This window comes from Larus michahellis, chromosome 1 (assembly GCF_964199755.1).
Source record: "Larus michahellis chromosome 1, bLarMic1.1, whole genome shotgun sequence".
Classification (NCBI taxonomy): Eukaryota; Metazoa; Chordata; class Aves; order Charadriiformes; family Laridae; genus Larus; species Larus michahellis.
In genome coordinates this window covers 121,345,382-121,362,942 of record NC_133896.1, presented here as the reverse complement: position 1 = coordinate 121,362,942, position 17,561 = coordinate 121,345,382, and the positions used below count along the sequence as shown (strand labels likewise).

The following is a 17,561-nucleotide window of genomic DNA, read 5'->3' as shown; positions in this document are numbered from 1 at the left end:
TGGGAAAAGAAGGATGTTTTCCTCTTTTTTTTCTTCCTTTTTTTTGGTCTTTTTAAGAGGTCTTACTACCACTACACGACTGTTTTCCTATTTGGTTATTCTAATTCCAACTGGGAATATGTACAAGTGATCTAGATTTTTACTTAAATATTTACTTCTCTTAATTCAGATATGATCAAAAAAAAGGAGAGAGACAGTGAGAAAGGAATGTCTACATGCTTTTTTATGATTTATAAAGGCAGCACGAATAAGTTTTAGTTCCGCTTTATTTAAAAAAATGTGCAAGTTCAGGTCTTGTCTCTATGACAACTACAGAACTAGTGGAATGATTCTCTCCCTCTCAAGAGGCTGAAAAACTGAATAATTCAGAGAGGAAGAGATTTTTAGTCAGACTATTTACAACTGTTTAGTTTTGTTAACACCTATTTAAAACTAATGCCTACAGAACGTTTTTGGAGAAAGGATGTCTTGTTTAAGACAAAACTTCTTTTCCTATTTAATTAAGAGGCAAGAGAAGTTCCAAAGGGACATCTGAACTCTCACTGAGTCTTCAGAAAATAAGATAACCAGACCAGATTTGATATTTGTAAGATGAAGATAATTTGAAAAGAAAATAAGCTATTTATTTAAAAGCCATATAAATCCAGCCACTTTTAGGCGTGTATATTTCCAAAGCAATTGTTTTTCTTGCAAGAGAATAATTCTCTTCTTCCTCCAGTCAGAGCAAGATTCTGCCTTTAGAAGTCCATACTACAACAAAAAGTTTTTATAACTTCAATAAACTACTCTGTCTTTCAAACAACAGAGGAAAAGTTAAATAGATTTGTTAGAAGTTATCCATCCCACTGCTGCTTTTTTCCAATCTAGAATGGGAACCAGCATTATTTCATTCTGTCTAGCACCAAAAAAAAGTTTTAGTAGTAATGTAAGTTATGAATAATCTATGCAAGTTAGCATGTCCGAGTCTGGCAGCATCATATAATTTGGAGCAGAAACAATTGCAATCCTGCATGAAGAAACAGGTAGATTGTAGAAAAGTTTGTGAGGCGTAATATACAGCAATGGAGATTTTGATTTGTCTAAACTCATCAAGGAATAGTAAAAATTTCAAGCTGTATCTCCAACTACAATGGAAATAGTCTATGCCAGCCTTCATTTTTGTAACAAATTTTGAAAGTCTTGCCTAGGCTCCTGTTAGAAGATTTTTAATACCAATTACTGCACTTAGCAACTGTATTAGGACAGTTTTAATAAAGTCGAAAACATTTAGTAATCTGAAATGAGGGTTGAAAATTGACAACTTCAAAAATGCCGTTTGAAGAAGGATGCCTGCTTCCAATAACTGAAACTAGTAACTTAAAAACTCAGCTAAAACATACTACAAAGCATATTTGCCTTGTAGACTTTTGGAAAGCACACTGAACTAAACTGGTGATTTTAAACCCCAGACTGTGAAATACAGTTACTGTCCAAATCTGTACCAGTAAACCGCTCTGTGACATAACTGCAATTCTCCCGTCCCCTCCCACATACTCACCATATCTGTGCTAATACCGGTTGAGGTAACCCAGATTGAAAAAAAAAGTTTCTAGCTTGATCACCTATAAAACAAATAGGACATCATTTCAGAAAATGCTAAAAATACCTGTAAGAGAAGAGGAAATCATGACTCAAAAATATCTAAAACAGAAGCAACAGTAAAACCATAAATACTTAATGCTACGTATACATAACAGAGTATGAGATTTAAGCTTATTTTGTCACTTGCAAACCTACCAGGTATTTCCAACAAGCACATACTGTTTAAGCCTGCAACAGACTGCACCACATGAAGCCAACTGGGCATACACATTTAGGACAACAGGAAACGCATGGTTCACAGTGCCTAATCTGTGCTAATGGCTCTCTTTGCAGGAATCATATGCCTTGTGAGAAGAAGAAAACTTTTTCTTCCAGGAAAGTATGTATCAATATAAACTCTAACTTAGATTTTTTGGAAGTACAATGCCAGTGAGCTAGCACAAACTAAAACAGGTGGTCTTTACCCTGATGTGAACCTGATAAGCCACCATTAAAGAAAGCAATGGAGTATTTCAAAGTCATTTTCCAACCACCAATTAAAAGTAAGGATAGCAATACAATTACAAAAAGATTAGATACTTGGAAACGTGGCCTGTAAAGGAAAGTTGTAAACAGACTAGAAACACAGCACTAAATATCAAAGGAGGTCAAGAGTAGTATTTTGTACCACAACTGTCATGTAACAGAAGCAGAAACAATCAATTATATACTTAGAGGCACGCATGGCTGTGATGAGACTCTGCTAAGAATCTGATTCCAATTTCACACTCTGGAAATCCTCTTGATGGATCAGGCAGCAAGAAAGGTACAGCACTTCTCTACCTTTCCTTTCAATTGAGCACCAGAGTTTAGATAGCACTAAAGAAAATTAAATGCAACAAAACAAACTAACAAAAGAGTAGGCTTCTTATTGACTTTAAAACCAAAGCAAATTAGTGGTGTTCAATGAAAATTTAGTAGGATCAGTGCAATTCCTTTACTTGAAGCTTTGCTTCCCACTACTTAAATCAATTTTGCCATTTAGATTTTTTAAAGAGGTCATCCACACTGACTTCACTAGTTTAAACAATCAGTTTCTGAAACAGATTTCAGTTAAATTGAGACATCTTTATTTAAACAGATTTCTTAATCTGTTAGAATGCTAGCATGGTGGGTTGGTCCCAGGCAGAATCTAGGCACCAAAGTCAATCACTCACTTCCCTTCCCCCAGCACGATAGAGAAGGGAATAGGGAGAGCAAAAGTGAGAAGACTCAGAAAACTTGTTGGTCACGATAAAAACAGTTTAATAAGTGAAAGCGTACAAAAAAAACCCCCACAAGTGATGCAAAAGTAATCACTTGCCTCCTCCCTCAAGCTCAGTCTCTGAGCAACAGCTACGTTGGAAGACAACAGCCCTCACCCCAGTTTTTGTTAAGCATGGTGATATGGGATAACCCTTTAGTCAGTTTGGGTCAGCTGTCCTTGCTGTGTCCCCTTCCCAACTTCTTGCCCACCCCCAGGGGGTGGTGCAGAGTGAGAAACGGTGAAAGCCTTGAGGCTTTGCAAGGACTGTTCAGCCATAGCCAAAACATCCAAAATACAGCACCATACAGGCTGCTATGACGAAAGTTAACTCCTCCTCAGCCAGACTCAGTACAGTCAGTTAATTCACTGAGCACATTAAAAGAACTATAAATATTACTAGACATCAGGGTGATTCCACATCCTGAATTCTAACTCTACGGTTTCTATCTATTGTGGCTCTACACAATAGAACTGCTTCAGAGAGCCACAGTTATAAATAATTTTAATCCTACTTACAGAAAAATCAAGTGGCATAAACCAGGTATATAGCTGGTAAATAACAGAAAAATACCAGAAAAGATGGGGTTGATATGGCAAGGCATATGAGAAATGGGATATAAAATGAGGAAGATCAGTTCAATTTTTTAAATTCTTATGCCCAAATGTTGCCCAGGCAACTCTGTACATATTCCGGCTCATTAGCTAAGATTTAATTAAATGAAATTAAAGTGAAAACTATTTCATTACCAGTGATAAATCCAGATGTTGGTTTCAGACTATGGAACTGTTGATCATGTTTAGCTCTTTCTTCCACAGTAATAGCCCAGATATCCAGGTTGCCTAGTTCAAAAGAAATGGAGAAATAAAATTAAGAAACATTATCTAAAAACTACATTATTTTTATTTCTGAGTGTAGTTATATCATATCATACTGGACCGCTGAAAACAACATACACAGAGAAGCCATTCATCCAAAGTCTATAGTTGAAAGCTCTATGAATCCTGAACTAGCCAGTTAGGACTTATGAACTTACCAGAACTAAGTGTTACCAAATTAAGATAACTGCTGAGTATTGATTCACTTATCTGGCTCATACAAAAATTCAAGTCACAACCAGGCTACTCAAAGTGGAATCAAACTTACAAATGGGCTATTAAAAGACACCATCAGCATGCCAGAGGATATAATGCAAAAAGTTCGTAACACTAGATATTTAGGGGGTGGGAGGTCATTTGCCTCCCAGAGCACATACAGCTGAAACGCAGGTTCTTTTAACTAAAAGGTACTCCAAATAATCAGTTGTGTACACCTTCCTTACTTGCCTAGGAAAAGTCCTATTCAACCAGATAGTAAACATTTTTCATGGGCAAAAACAGCAGCAGAAGCTGTTCTCTTTTCAGAATGAGAAATCTGAGTAAGAATATGTTATGCAGACCGGATTCTTCACACCACACATAAATCGGAGGTGAATATTTAGTTTACATTGAGATCTACTACCCTTCTACAGTGCCATGCTTACACAATGCTTTCTCCAGTTCTGCCTCCATTTTTGCAGCAGTTCCTCTCTCTCTTCTTGCAGACATTTCACTTTCATCCTTCAGATTATTTGTACTCAGAGAAAACATATCTCAACTTCCACTTCAGGCCTCCAATGAACTCTCTAACGCTGTGTTTCAGGTTTGTCTCAATGACTTCTAACCAGTAAAAATTATGATTTCAACATCTGTAGAACTACATGCACTGGTGCACCTTCCTGTAACACCTACTGTATAGGAATGTAATGATATGAAGGCATCTAAGTTAATGGAATCACTGTTTTATTGAAGTAATATAAAAAGATAAAATGTAGACTTGCAGAAAAATAAAGAGGAGATCTAGCATTCACTCTGTCTCAGCACTAAATTCTCAGAGATTAAATTTCAGGTAATAAGGTCCACAAATACAAGAAGTACTTCAAACTGCTTATAGCCTGAGGCAGAATCAGACTCAGCAGTTATGAAGAACGTGAGAATTTCCTGCTTGTTTCTGATATTTAAAATCTACTTTCATGTGGCAAAACATACTTTGGAGAGAAAAGGAAACAGACAAGGGGAAGAAAAACATTCCTTTAAATGGTAGATTTCATTAATGAAAGAAAAGCTGCATTCTTGGTAAAAAATTATCATGTCAGTTTCAGGTAACCTATTCTAGAAAAGAAGCAGACAGGTCAATAATACCTAAATTCAAAGAAAGGACATTTTAAGATTAGTTAAAAAATCCCAGAATTTTACTGATTAAGCTCACAGAGGCACTGTAAACAGATTTCATAGCTGTGCTCCCTGTGGAGATGAAACAGGATTCTTCTTTGTATATGAACCTCCCAAAACACAATAGTTCAGCTAAGCAATTATCTCCCCCATCTTCTCATGAACTCCTGACAGGTGGAAAGGAACGGTGTTGATTAAGACTTTACGACCAGTATGCAGACTAGGCCAACTAGTCTAGACCAACTAGGAACAGATGAACATCTCCCTGTATTGGAAACATGACAACTCCAGCCTAAGATCCTAAGGCTGGGTGCGTTAGCTTACACAAAGAGGGAGAATTCCTTGAATATAAAGTGTGGAGAAAAAAAACAGAACAACAAACCAACATGAAATTTGCAATAATTCGTTGGCTTGCTCTCTCTCAGTTTGAGGTACACATGATTCTGGTACCAAAAAAAAAAAAACCCTAACAAAAACCCACAAACAACACAACAACAAAAAATAAACCAGCTCTTCCTATCCTTCCACAAAGAAGGCAATAATACTCAGAACTAAAAACTCTTACGGCATGAGGTAACTAAAAACATATTCTATTAACTATTTAAAAAAAAAAATTGTTGATTTCTTGTCTGTAGTCCCTGTACTAGTACAAATGATTGTCATTATTTACTCTTCCAGATAGAGATTTGGTTGGTATTGAAACAGTATGAACATCAAAAGAGCCTATGTTAAACCAAGCAAGCCTAGTAGCCTCTTCAGTCAGAAAAGTATGAGATGAATGACATCTCTGGCATTGCCTTGTTTCCATCTTCTGTTATTTGAGCAAACAATAAGACCTATGGGAGGGCATGAAGCAGGATCTTACTGAACACCAAGACATCATTCATGGCTTCAGATTCTGGAAGCCAATACAGAGGTTGTGAGGCTTTTCAAGATATTTGGATACAAAAGAGGCAGTCACCAAACCACAAAATTGACTCATAAGCAAGCTATTCTTGAATGCAGTGGCAAGCCCTCTAATCATCTTTTATTTTGCATAGCTTAGCAATCACCTCATCTGCAAAAGCGAAGCAGTGGGCTCTCATATATAAGCTGGGCATTTTCTTCTCCTGGACAAACAGACAGAAGGTTGAGCATACCACATTCTTCCCAGTAATTATAAAAATCCTACCATGCCTACTTTTTTTTTTTTTAATTAGTAATCCTTAAAATGACCAGTGTTCTGGAATATCAATGAGTCACCCCAATTTAAATATTGGGTGCTATGCTGGGGATGATAAATTTCCCCATAAAAATTGGAATTTTCTTTACACCGTTTTTTTCTTCTCACAACAATCTTTTTGCTGTCATTCTTCTAAGAGGAGGTATGACGCTATTTGGTAGACTTGGCTCAAGTATGACTATCATAACAAATTTCCCTCACATCACATTAAAAATCAAAGATACTCCGGAAACTACATTAGCCACATGCTTATTTCAACTTCTTCTTTGTGGATGAGAAAATTTGTTTGAGCAGAAATAGTTAATTCCTTCCTAAAGCCTTGTACTAGAGTTAACAGGATCCTGAACAACAGATGTAAGATCAAATGGTAACATATAAAGTTGAAAAAAGAAAGCTGCTATCCATGTGTGATACAATGAAAACTCTCTGAAGATGGCAGAGAAGAATACTGTGTAGACAAGATTCCCAGTAAGCTTGTGTGTCCATGTTTAAATATGGGTCCATGCAAAGCACAGCCCTAAGTAACCAAAAGGAAACACTTCAGTCGAAACCAGCAGATTTTTTTCACATCATGACTTCTCTTAGATTGTGAAAAACATGGTGAAATGAAGCTATTCAGAACTTTTTACATGATCTGAAAGGGTATCCTACATGAAACTGTCCGGTGAGTTTATTTGCTCAAAGCTTTCGGTAGCCACTTTCACTCCCAAAATGAGGAAGTCTTGGACCAAACAAGATTTCATTCACAGAGGGCTGGACTTAAAGATAATCGAGGCAATGAATTGCAGCTTCTGATTATATGTTTGCTCTAGCTATCATGTGAAAAAAGATGCTTCTGTTGTGTTTTATGGACTGGCAGAGATTGCATCCAATCAACTGTGTTTAACAAGGATTGGGTTTCTCTAACAACATACTCTGAATAACATGTGTGTTTCCTGAAGTCTCCTACTGAAACACTAACACTAGATACAAATTCTTAGCTATATCCAATGTTCCTAGCTGCAGCTGATCGAAAAAAACAGACTTCCATATATATTTATATACATACACACACTTTTTTGTGTGTTTTTGTATGCATATTTATGTGTATACATGTATATACAACCACACAACAAGAATCATACCTGCATCTCCAGAGAAAAGCCCTTAACAGATGCAACATTTAAGTGGAACCAAACTAGTTACTTAAGGTCTCAGAACTAAATTTTATCTTTATAAGCTTTCTTCAGATCAGTTGCAAAACTGGGCTCAAGAATGTCTTTCATGTGAATAGCAAAAAGTAATGTCTCTATTGCACTACCAGAACCCTTCCTGGATCCTTCAAAAAGACTGAAGTTCAAGATGCCATACCTTCCCCTGTTATAAATGGAGAGCTAAAAAATGCAGCATCTTTGTTCTAATCTACACATGGATTATGGGACAATAAGGAAAAGAAATTTGAAGTGATAGCATCCAAAGGCATCTGCTGTACTTTTTAGCAATTAAAAAGTCCAGGAATCCTCAAAGAAAAAGCATATCCAACTGTTAGCCATGACTAGCGCAGAATTAGGCTATGCCCTACTGCCAGTGGTTGAGTGGCCTGAATCTGCCCTACAGTTCCAAACTGTAGGACTGTAACGGATCAATGCACAAAAGAGGGATACAGCACAGCTTTTCTGTTTGACTCTTCTGAGATGCCTCTGCAAAATTTCATGTGTGTTCTCCAATTGATCTGCAAAACCATCACAAATCAGATAAACTATCATCTCAGAAATATATACTATCCATAAACACTTCCATACAGAGCATATTTGGAAAGCAATAGATTTATGCAGAGTTTTTGTATATAAGAATAGTTCAGAATACACTATAAACAACTTACCCCCAAAAGGTGTTGGAAACTGAGCCATGGTTCTTTCACTTTTAGCTTGTTAATAGATGCCTGAAAAAGAAAAAAAAAGATAATAAAAAAGTTACATTATCTTCCATCTTGGATATATTTTCTGTACCACCACATAATTAATTGGTACAGCAAAAATAAAGGCAATGAAGAAGCAGGATCATATAAATACTACATGCAAGAACTGTTACTTACAAGAGAACCGGTCTGATTTTTTGCACTACCCTATGCATCCATGAGTGCATTTTCATACTAGTAAATAGCTACATTTCAGTTCTGTTTAAAGAATGTCCTCAAAAACAATCTTCATTTACAAACAATCAGCAACGTAATACAGAACAGAGTTAACTCAGCCACAACAGACGAGATCTCAGTGACACTGCTCAAGGCTGCATTATTTTACCGGGTGTTAGAGCTCTGCTCCTAGTTAAGGGCAAAATTGACTCTATTTCCAACTGTTGAAAACGTTCAACATTATCAGTGGTCTGGTTTTTTATTCCCAACAGAAAAACTCGTGAAATGCACTGTTTTGCTTAGAGTTCCTTTGTTTTAAACAAATTACATTAAAAAATGAAACTAAGATTTCAAGACTGCTTTACCCCCAAACTAATAAGCACATTTAATAAGCACATCCAAACGAACAAAGTGCTAAAGGTGACATCCCAAGCAAAACCACATTAGTTGGTGGGAGATACTCTCAAGTTATCACTGCTTGCTTTTCAAATAAAAGCAATCCACACAGTCTAGAAATTTAATCTTTAAAGAAAAACGAAAACATTTTTCTTACTCCACACAAAGACTGACATGAACTGCCTGAGCCACGAGGACAATAGCTAGCAACAGAGCCACAAAACAATGAAAAAGCAGCCTCTTGTCCTACTAGATTCCACTCATGTTTTCCAGGCAACAGGAGAAAAGCGAAAAAAAACAGAATCAGAAGGAGAATAATTTAGACTGCTTGAACAGCAGCAGAAATTTATCAATATCACTAAGAAAAGGCATTAACTTGCATCAACAATTTCCTTTTGTGTGAATTTCTTGTTTGCTCCCCTCCCCATCCCCCTTTCACACTTCCCACATACTCTTCTGGCTTCCAACTTGGGAACCTACTATATATACACTCCACAGATGTCACTGCAGAAAAACCCACAGCACTTTTGTAAGCCAGTCTCCCCATCAGTTGTAATTTAGAGAACCATGAAAAAAATACTGAATTTTTTTTCTCATAATTTGGCAGAGCAACGAAGCATGGTACATGACTCAGAAACCTTCCTCCCAAATGCCAGGTAACACAGCCAATGCTTGCTGTGCATGAAAATAGTATTATCTCAAAAGCTTAAAATCACATGCATACTGATACAGTGTCTTCAGAATAAGCTGTCTTAGTGGTATGGCTCTTTCAAAAGCATTTCTAAGTGCTAGAAGATCAGCACTTTAATCTTTGCTTATGTTTTCTTACTCTACTCTGTTGCAGGCAATACCTCTATTATGCTTCTATTTTTTAAAACTGCAAGCAAACTCTAGTTAAAAAAAAAGAAAAAAAAAGAGTTCTCTGAACTTCCACACATATACTCTTGAATCTTACAGCACAGGCATTTTTTATGCTTGAGTGTTAAAAAGATAACATGAGAGAGCAGAGCACAGATTCTCTTCCTATTTCAATATCCCAGAGTATGCAGAAGGACAGGAAAAGTACTTGGAGCAGTAAAAAGGAGGACAAGAGACTTGAAAAGGAGAACTAGAGAGTAGGTTGGGGAAGGGTGGTGGTGGTGTTTCTTTTGGTTTAGGGTTTTTTTGCAAGCTAGGAAAACTTAAATATTGTAAATACTGGGACAGAAGAGTGCATAAAAGGATTGAAAGTGTTCAGCCGCTTAAGGGAAGATACTCCTCCACAGATTACTAATACTCCAAAGGAATTGGTAGTTTATTCTTCCTCTACCTTGAACACATCAGAAAGAGGGGAAGGAGTGGGAAGTCTCAAGACTAGCCCTGTGCTGGATGCCAAAGAAAGCATAAACCATTCTAAAGAGCTTCTGGAGAGAAAGAAAAGAAAAAGAAAAAGAAAAAAACCCCAGGAGTTAGCAGTAAACAGATTAAATAGCGATGGGTAAAGCAGAGAAAAGGAGCAGAAAGCTATGTTTAAGCTTGAGAGACTGAAAAACAAAATAGAATAGACTGCAGACAGACATACAATAGGAAGCAGACAGATGGAGAGAAAGATCAACATATTCCAGTAAGACAGTAATTAAAGTTTGCTGTTTATTGCCAATGTAACACCCAACTTCCACAACCAGAGGTTTCATTTTACATGCCCGAGGTGACACCAAGGGCCGTAACTCTACAGGAATTAAACTTCACAACCGCGGACAGTTGATTCCAACAATTCAGGGTCTGTTATATACAAAAATGAGGGTTAGAAGAGATCAGAAATTTCACAGCATTCCAATATTAACTTCTTAGTTTTTAGTTTAAGTATCAAAGAGCCAGAGAACCTGTCCTCCAAGGAAAGACTGAAGGAGTTAGGTCTTTTCTCCCAGGAGAAAAAAGACTCACAGGGGACCTCATCACAGTAGTCCAGTATTTAAAGGGTGGCTACAAAGAGGACGGAGGCTTTCTCTTCACAAGACACCAGATAAAGAAGGGGCAATGGGTACAAGTTGCACTGGGAGAGCTTTCATATCAATGTAAGAAAGGAATTTTTTACATTGAGATCAATCACTGGAATAACCTCCCCAAGGAGATTATAGAGTCCCCATCACTGGAGATTTTCAATATGAGGTTGGACAGGGTGCTAGATAATCTCATCTAGGCTCCCAGGAAAGGTTGGACCAAATGGTCTTTTGAGGTCCATTCTGACCTAGGCTATTCTATGGTTCTATTTTTTGCATTGAAGATCTCTGGGATGGAGACTAGGTATTATTGATCCAAAAAGCATCTGGCATAGTCATTATATTATAAATGTATCACGTGTTTTTGAATTATTGTAATGAAAATACAAGCACTGACATTCCAATTTGCAATATTATTTTGAAACATTAACAAATTGTTCTACATCTGCATTCCTTATACCCTAATCTCTACTGGTTCCACAACAGCGTTAACTCCTCTGCCTTCGTTGTTCATCCCGAGGCCCCCACCAAGAAAGAACGCATAGTCAAAATAAAAATCATGTAGGAACCAACTGACCAGAAAGCTGCCAGAAAAACAGAATGGGTAAACTGAGCTCCGTACCATTCCCTTCAGGAAAGCAGTAATTTCTCTCTAACTAACTACTGATATTCATGTTTGCAGGAACTTCAGTCTCTCGGCAAATTTTTGAACTCCATCAAATTCAACTGACATTGACCATTGAGTTCAGAAATTATTCAAGCAGGAGGAAGGAGAGACAATAAGGGGAACCACAACTGCACTGTCAGTCAATTGTTGAGAAACACAACTGCACTGTCAGTCAATTGTATGCACTGTTTTGTTAGAAAGCCAGCACAAAACTCTTACCACAAGCAAAATTATGCTAGTAATGAACTGTTAAATAACTGTTCATCAAATAATTTATTTTCCACAAGAATCAGAAGATGCAACAGATTCTAAAAGCAGTATGAAGTAAGAACAATACAGAACACTGAGCTACTCACCTTTACTTGTCCACAAAAAAACCATCCCTACCCTGAGATTTGACAAACAAATCCAACATTAAACACTTCCTTCTAACATACATCGCTTAATCTATAAATAACAGAGAGATATACATCTAATCTACACACAATATAAACCACTAAACACTACGATTATTCACAAGTTCTGTACTTCCCAACTCTCCAGAAAAGGCATACACACCAGCTTTCAAATTCACAGAGTGGCAGCCACATCAACCATCCTGCATGCCCTCTCCTCACAAAGGTCTGTGCAGCACCACAACGTGTTTTTGTTCTCAGGTCAGTGAAAGCACTGTAACGAACAAATGATGTTCCAGTAGATCAATAATCTGCAAATGCACACAAGACGCATTATACACATCTGCTCTCTATAATTCTTTTCTGCGCAGGATTATTACACTACATTGTTATGAGCAGGCAGAAAGGATGCTGGTTGTGAGCATTGTTTCAGTTTCACTCAACATCTACTGTGTTCAGGGGTTTTACCTCTCTGTCACTTGGGAGGTGGAAAGCCCACAAGGTCTGGGAGTGAACATTTCCAGTGAGGAAAGTGGGGAAAGAGAAGAGTGTTATCTCTCAAAAATAATGGAGCCGATAGGACCAGATGAGCCTACACTTTTCAGTCTGAAGACCAACGCTATTTCTCAGAGGTAAGGAAATGGGCAATACTCGGAGGTAGGTTCTCAGCCCTGATTTGTCTTCCACTGTGGCAATCCTACCGGAATACATACAATCCTCCCATCCATGATCTCCCACAGACTTCAGAGCGCAATGAGGCTTTCCCCATGCCTGATCATGGGGGATGACGGAATGTCATACTGGCACATGGATGTAAAATGTAGAACAAACAGCAGGACCAAGGCATTCAAACAGGCATAACTTTTATATTCTCTACAATTAGAACTTTCATAATCTACACAATTATTTTTATATACAAAAAAAAGTGTTAAAACATACATTTAAAAGGTTATTTTATCAGGAAAATTTGCTTACACCCAGCTCTGAGCAAGGGAGACAAGGAAATGCCCAGACATCTCAGCTGTTAGCACTCTCTCTTCCATCTTACACTATTGCAGGTAAGCCCAGAAATATTTTATTTCCCATCTTTCACTCCAAATAATTTAAGCTCTTCTCATAAACCAATATTCTATATAGAAGCAGTAGTCTCTTTGATATATACTAGAAGTACTCTTTTAACATTCTGCTCCTCCTTAAAGGAGTGCTTTCTAGACTAAAAGTTATTCATATTTAAACATACACAGAGACTAACTCCATATGTACATAAGCCCAGATTGTATCTAAATTTAAGCACTGATGCCTTATCTAAGTTTTTACCTTGACGAAATGATCAGGTTGAAAACAACTACACTAAAAAGACTTATGTGTAAAAGTCAGACATGTATGAAAATTCCTTCCACTGCGTATTGTATATGGACTTTTAACAGTCTGGCACAAAACTTTATTATAGTTTCTATTTAAAGTTATCTGTGCTCTTCTAGGACATGTTTACATAGAAAACTGCAATAAATCCATAGAAGGTACACATTAAGAGCAATTTAGCTATTTCAGTGCCATGTGTCTTTATATGGACAAGTTTCACACAAAAAAGATTACATTTTTATTTTCCTTAAAACGCAGCACAGCACTTCTATTCCTAAACTATCATTCACAAGATAATTTAGGCAAACAATTCAAGAAGTAATTCCTGAGGCAAGTTATCAGTCACTTCCTCGTCCTACAGGAAAAAAAGAAACAAAACCAACCAGATAAAAACCCCACATCCTTCACAAGAATTCCAAATTATTACAAAATACCCCCAAGCAGGATGTCATGTGAGTATCACAGACTAACAGTAGGTTCTGTTGTTTTCCCATGTTACATGGGAAAAGCCTTTATACTAGCATTACTAAAAGGACTCTGATAGTTTCAGCAAAGCCTGGGAATTTTAGACAGATTTTGGAAAACACTTTGAAACATTCATGTAGGTTTCTTGCTCTTTGGAGATCAGATCATTAATACAGTTACCAGTTTCAGTGAAACTTTTCAGAGTTTCTGCTCTTTACAGGAATGACTTTGGTGGACGAGAAGCTCAACATGAGCAGGCAATGCGCACTTGCAGCCCAGAAAGCCAACCGCATCCTGGGCTGCATCAAAAGAAGCACAGCCAGCAGGTTGAGGGAGGTGATTCTGCCCCTCTACTCTGCTCTCATGAGTCCCCACCTGGAGTACTGCGTCCAGCTCTGGAGTCCTCAGCAAAAGAAGGACATGGACCTGTTGGAATGGGTCCAGAGGAGGGCCACGAAGATGATGAGAGGGCTGGAGCACCTTTCCTATGAGGACAGGCTGAGAGAGTTGGGGTAGTTCAGCCTGGAAAAGAGAAGGCTTTGGGGAGACCTTATAGCGGCCTTCCAGTACCTAAAGGAGGCCTACAGGAAGGATGGGGAGGGACTCTTTATCAGGGAGGGGAGCGACAGGACACAGGGTAACTGTTTCAAACCAAAAGAGGGTAGATTTACATTGGATATCAGGAAGAAATTCTTTCCTGTGAGGGTGGTGAGGCACTGGAACAGGCTGCCCAGAGAAGTTGTGGATGTCCCATCCCTGGAAGTGTTCAAGGCCAGGGTGGATGGGGCTTTGAGCAGCCTGGTCTAGTGGGAGGTGTCCCTGCCCATGGCAGGGGGGTTGGAACCAGCTGATCTTTAAGGTCCCTTCCAACCCGATGCATTCTGTGATTCTGTGTGATTCTGTGACTTCTAACTCTAAAGACCTTCACAAATGTTAAGTTCTACTGTTTCTTTTATTTTTAGCCAAGCATCCAAACGAGATTAACAAGACTAGTCACCATTGCAAATGCTTTTCAATATCTGTGGCAATGATCAAACTCTGAGGTCACTTCTGTATTCACAGTATCTATCTTCAGCTATAGGGAAAGGATAACCTGACCATAAAAGACAAAAAATCACTGTAAACCCACCAAGCAGGCAACAGGTGTAGTAGCAAGGCACTCTTCTCTTCTCTCCACACTAAGTCAGAAGACTCTTCAAGACTCTAACAAAAAAAGAACTCCTTACTTTCTTAAAACAGCAAAAATGGAGACATCTATCAACCCAATGCTATCACTTATCAACAACTGTGGTGGAAGCCCCAGACTAACAACAAAAATAGTGTTTCTGTGTACAACAAATCTGCAAACAGTTAAGGACATTGTTTATTTTCTGGCCATGACACTGTCACTTTATCTTGTTCAGTCACATAAGCTTTAAGTTTCTGCAGGAAAGCCCTCCACAACTACTTCCACAGGAACTACCAGGTTTTTGTCTGTTCTTGCTAAAGTACTACATAAGGGACACACTGTCCAAAACACATTTTATTACTTCAAAACCTCAGGGTCAAAGTTCAAGAGGATGGTTATGAAGAACATTCATATGAAGAACATACGAAATCAGACCTGTACCACTCAAAATTCTCAGACAAGTTTAAGATCCAGACGACAGACTTTTTTTGCCATCCAGATAAACAGCTGGCTTGCTGTCTTCCACAATTTGTCTTTCATTAAAACAGTACTGAGTTTTCCAGGCTACACTAACTCTTACACTTCTGGGTGAAAGTTTTTCACATTTCTTTAACTGACACCTAAATATTATTATTAATAATTATTAATTTAACCTGAGCGAGGTGTTCAGAATTTGTCTTTAACAAACCTACAAGATTATTTCTTCTGAAAGAGTTCAGAGATTAATCCCTTGAAAATGTAGTCCTTTTCTTCCTCCAGTACAGGAGATGCAATTAGATAACTGGTTATTGGCATTAATATCATCCCTCCTGCTGCAAATGAGAATGACAATCCCATTTCAAAGCTGGGGATACTATGGCAGGAAAGCGTTCTAATTCATGGTAGAAGTTAATAGTGTAACTTGGAACAGAAACCTAATTCAGTCTGGTCATGAACCATGAGAACATATTTTGCACATGGGTATTACAAGCAGCAGAGAAACTAAAATGATAAGGTTGGAAATGAGAAGTTAAAGAAACAGAGATCTTCCAGCGTCATTACATTCTGCACCTTCATCCATGTAAGAAATGTTGCTGGTGACTATGTATTACCAGCAGTACTCAAACAGCTCCCAAGCACTCTAATTAAAATATTTCAGGATAGTATGGGCTATATAATCAAAGCAAAAGCCTTTCCCTTAAGCAGTTCCCAGTTTAATCAAACAGAATTAACATTAGGAGGAAAGCAAGCAAAGGCTGTAGTGATAAGATCATTTTGTTGTATAGTCTGGCTAGCACAATTTGAATGGCTCTTTCTAATCTTGTACATACATGGGCTGTTTTTAATCTTGACAGCATTTCACCCAGTAATTCCAGTACTGAGTGAACTGTGACTGAATTACAGCATCTTTTTAAAGAGATGACTAGCTTTCATTTAAAAAGATTTAACATGATGGAAAATCCACTTCATCACTCAACTGTTTCTAAAATCCTTATTAAGAAATAAAATAAATATCTTCGTTTATTTTCACTTTAATATTTGTTCATTCTGAATCACCAAACCTTGTAAAGTATGAATTATTTTCTTATTTTTCAGAACAAACATTAAGTAGTTTCTTAATACTCAAAACTTTCATTTTTTCTTTTTAATTGTCTTTATTTACACAGGTGTAGTAATAAGGTGCTTTTTTGTTTGGGGGGTGGGTGTGGGTGTTAAAAAGCTTCATTAACACAACTGCAGTTGGCAAATTCTGACTCCTCCCCCTTCAAAACAAATTCTAAAACTAGAAATCTGAAACAAGAATTAGGGAGTTAGGTATATATGCCACACCTACAAGGTAGCCTTAAGAATAGCCTGGCATTAACTTCAAGAATGATTCAGTAAGGAGCACAAGGAAATGGATCATATCACTGATAGATATGAAAGTATTGTGCTCTCTCAGACCCTCAAAGTCTATTTTGTTTCACAAACATGAACTTGAGCAGTGATCTCAACTGCCAGTGAGTAATGGTTTATAGTTATACTGACTGCTAACAGAATCAGATAGAGCAGATTGGTTCTGCTATTTACATTACAGAAAATGAAGACAGTCATGCTTTATTTCAGAACCGTTAATCTGGCTGTCTCCATGGCTCAAGGATCACTAAGCAATGGCACTTAGAAGATACACTCAGAACAAAAGAGAAGTGGCCAAAGCTTGGAATACAGCCTTAGCCAAAGAAAAGCGAAGCCTGAGTGCTCTGTAACACCTAAGTCCTAGTTTTATGTTATTTGTATATTAGTCTATTATTCTAAGAGGCTGATACGTCACATCACATCTTTAACTTAGCCACCCTTAACTTTTTAACTCTTAGCTTTTCAGACAGTAGAGCACAGTTGTTTTGAAAGCCCAACATAGCACTGCACCACTTCTATTTCACTACGCATTTTTCCCTTATCAGATTTCTAATCTCTCCAGTCCACATAAAAAAGTAGCATTGTTTCTTCCTTTACTGCCTCAGCAAGAAGTAGCCCAACTACGAGATAACAGGATTATGCTTCTTTTTTTTTTTTTCAGATTAACTCTTTCCTTATTCCTACATCAACTATCACAGCAAAGCTGCTTCCACCGCCTCTTGGCCACCTCCTGTAGTGAGGTGGACACTACTATATTACTTGCAAGTCAAGAAGGTCACATAAATATACCAGAGGGTAGCTGATAA

General features: G+C 37.7%; 1 protein-coding gene across 16 annotated transcripts in view; it reads right to left on the bottom strand.

The window, feature by feature from the left end:
* The window catches only part of ITSN1 (intersectin 1), a 139,772-nt gene that overhangs the window by 98,954 nt on the left and 23,257 nt on the right, over positions 1-17,561 (bottom strand). For 12 of the 16 annotated variants that reach the window (XM_074601329.1, XM_074601431.1, XM_074601376.1 and 9 more), the window contains exons 2-4: positions 8,197-8,256; positions 3,614-3,706; positions 1,538-1,601 (exon numbers count right to left, since the gene is read on the bottom strand). In XM_074601329.1, coding sequence (XP_074457430.1) covers positions 1,538-1,601; positions 3,614-3,706; positions 8,197-8,224 — 185 coding nt within the window. In that variant the 5' untranslated portion in view covers positions 8,225-8,256. Of the gene's footprint in view, positions 1-1,537; positions 1,602-3,613; positions 3,707-8,196; positions 8,257-12,048; positions 12,160-14,841; positions 14,861-17,561 lie in introns of those variants that run through there. The other 4 variants (XM_074601392.1, XM_074601338.1, XM_074601423.1 and 1 more) reach the window with 2 other exon arrangements.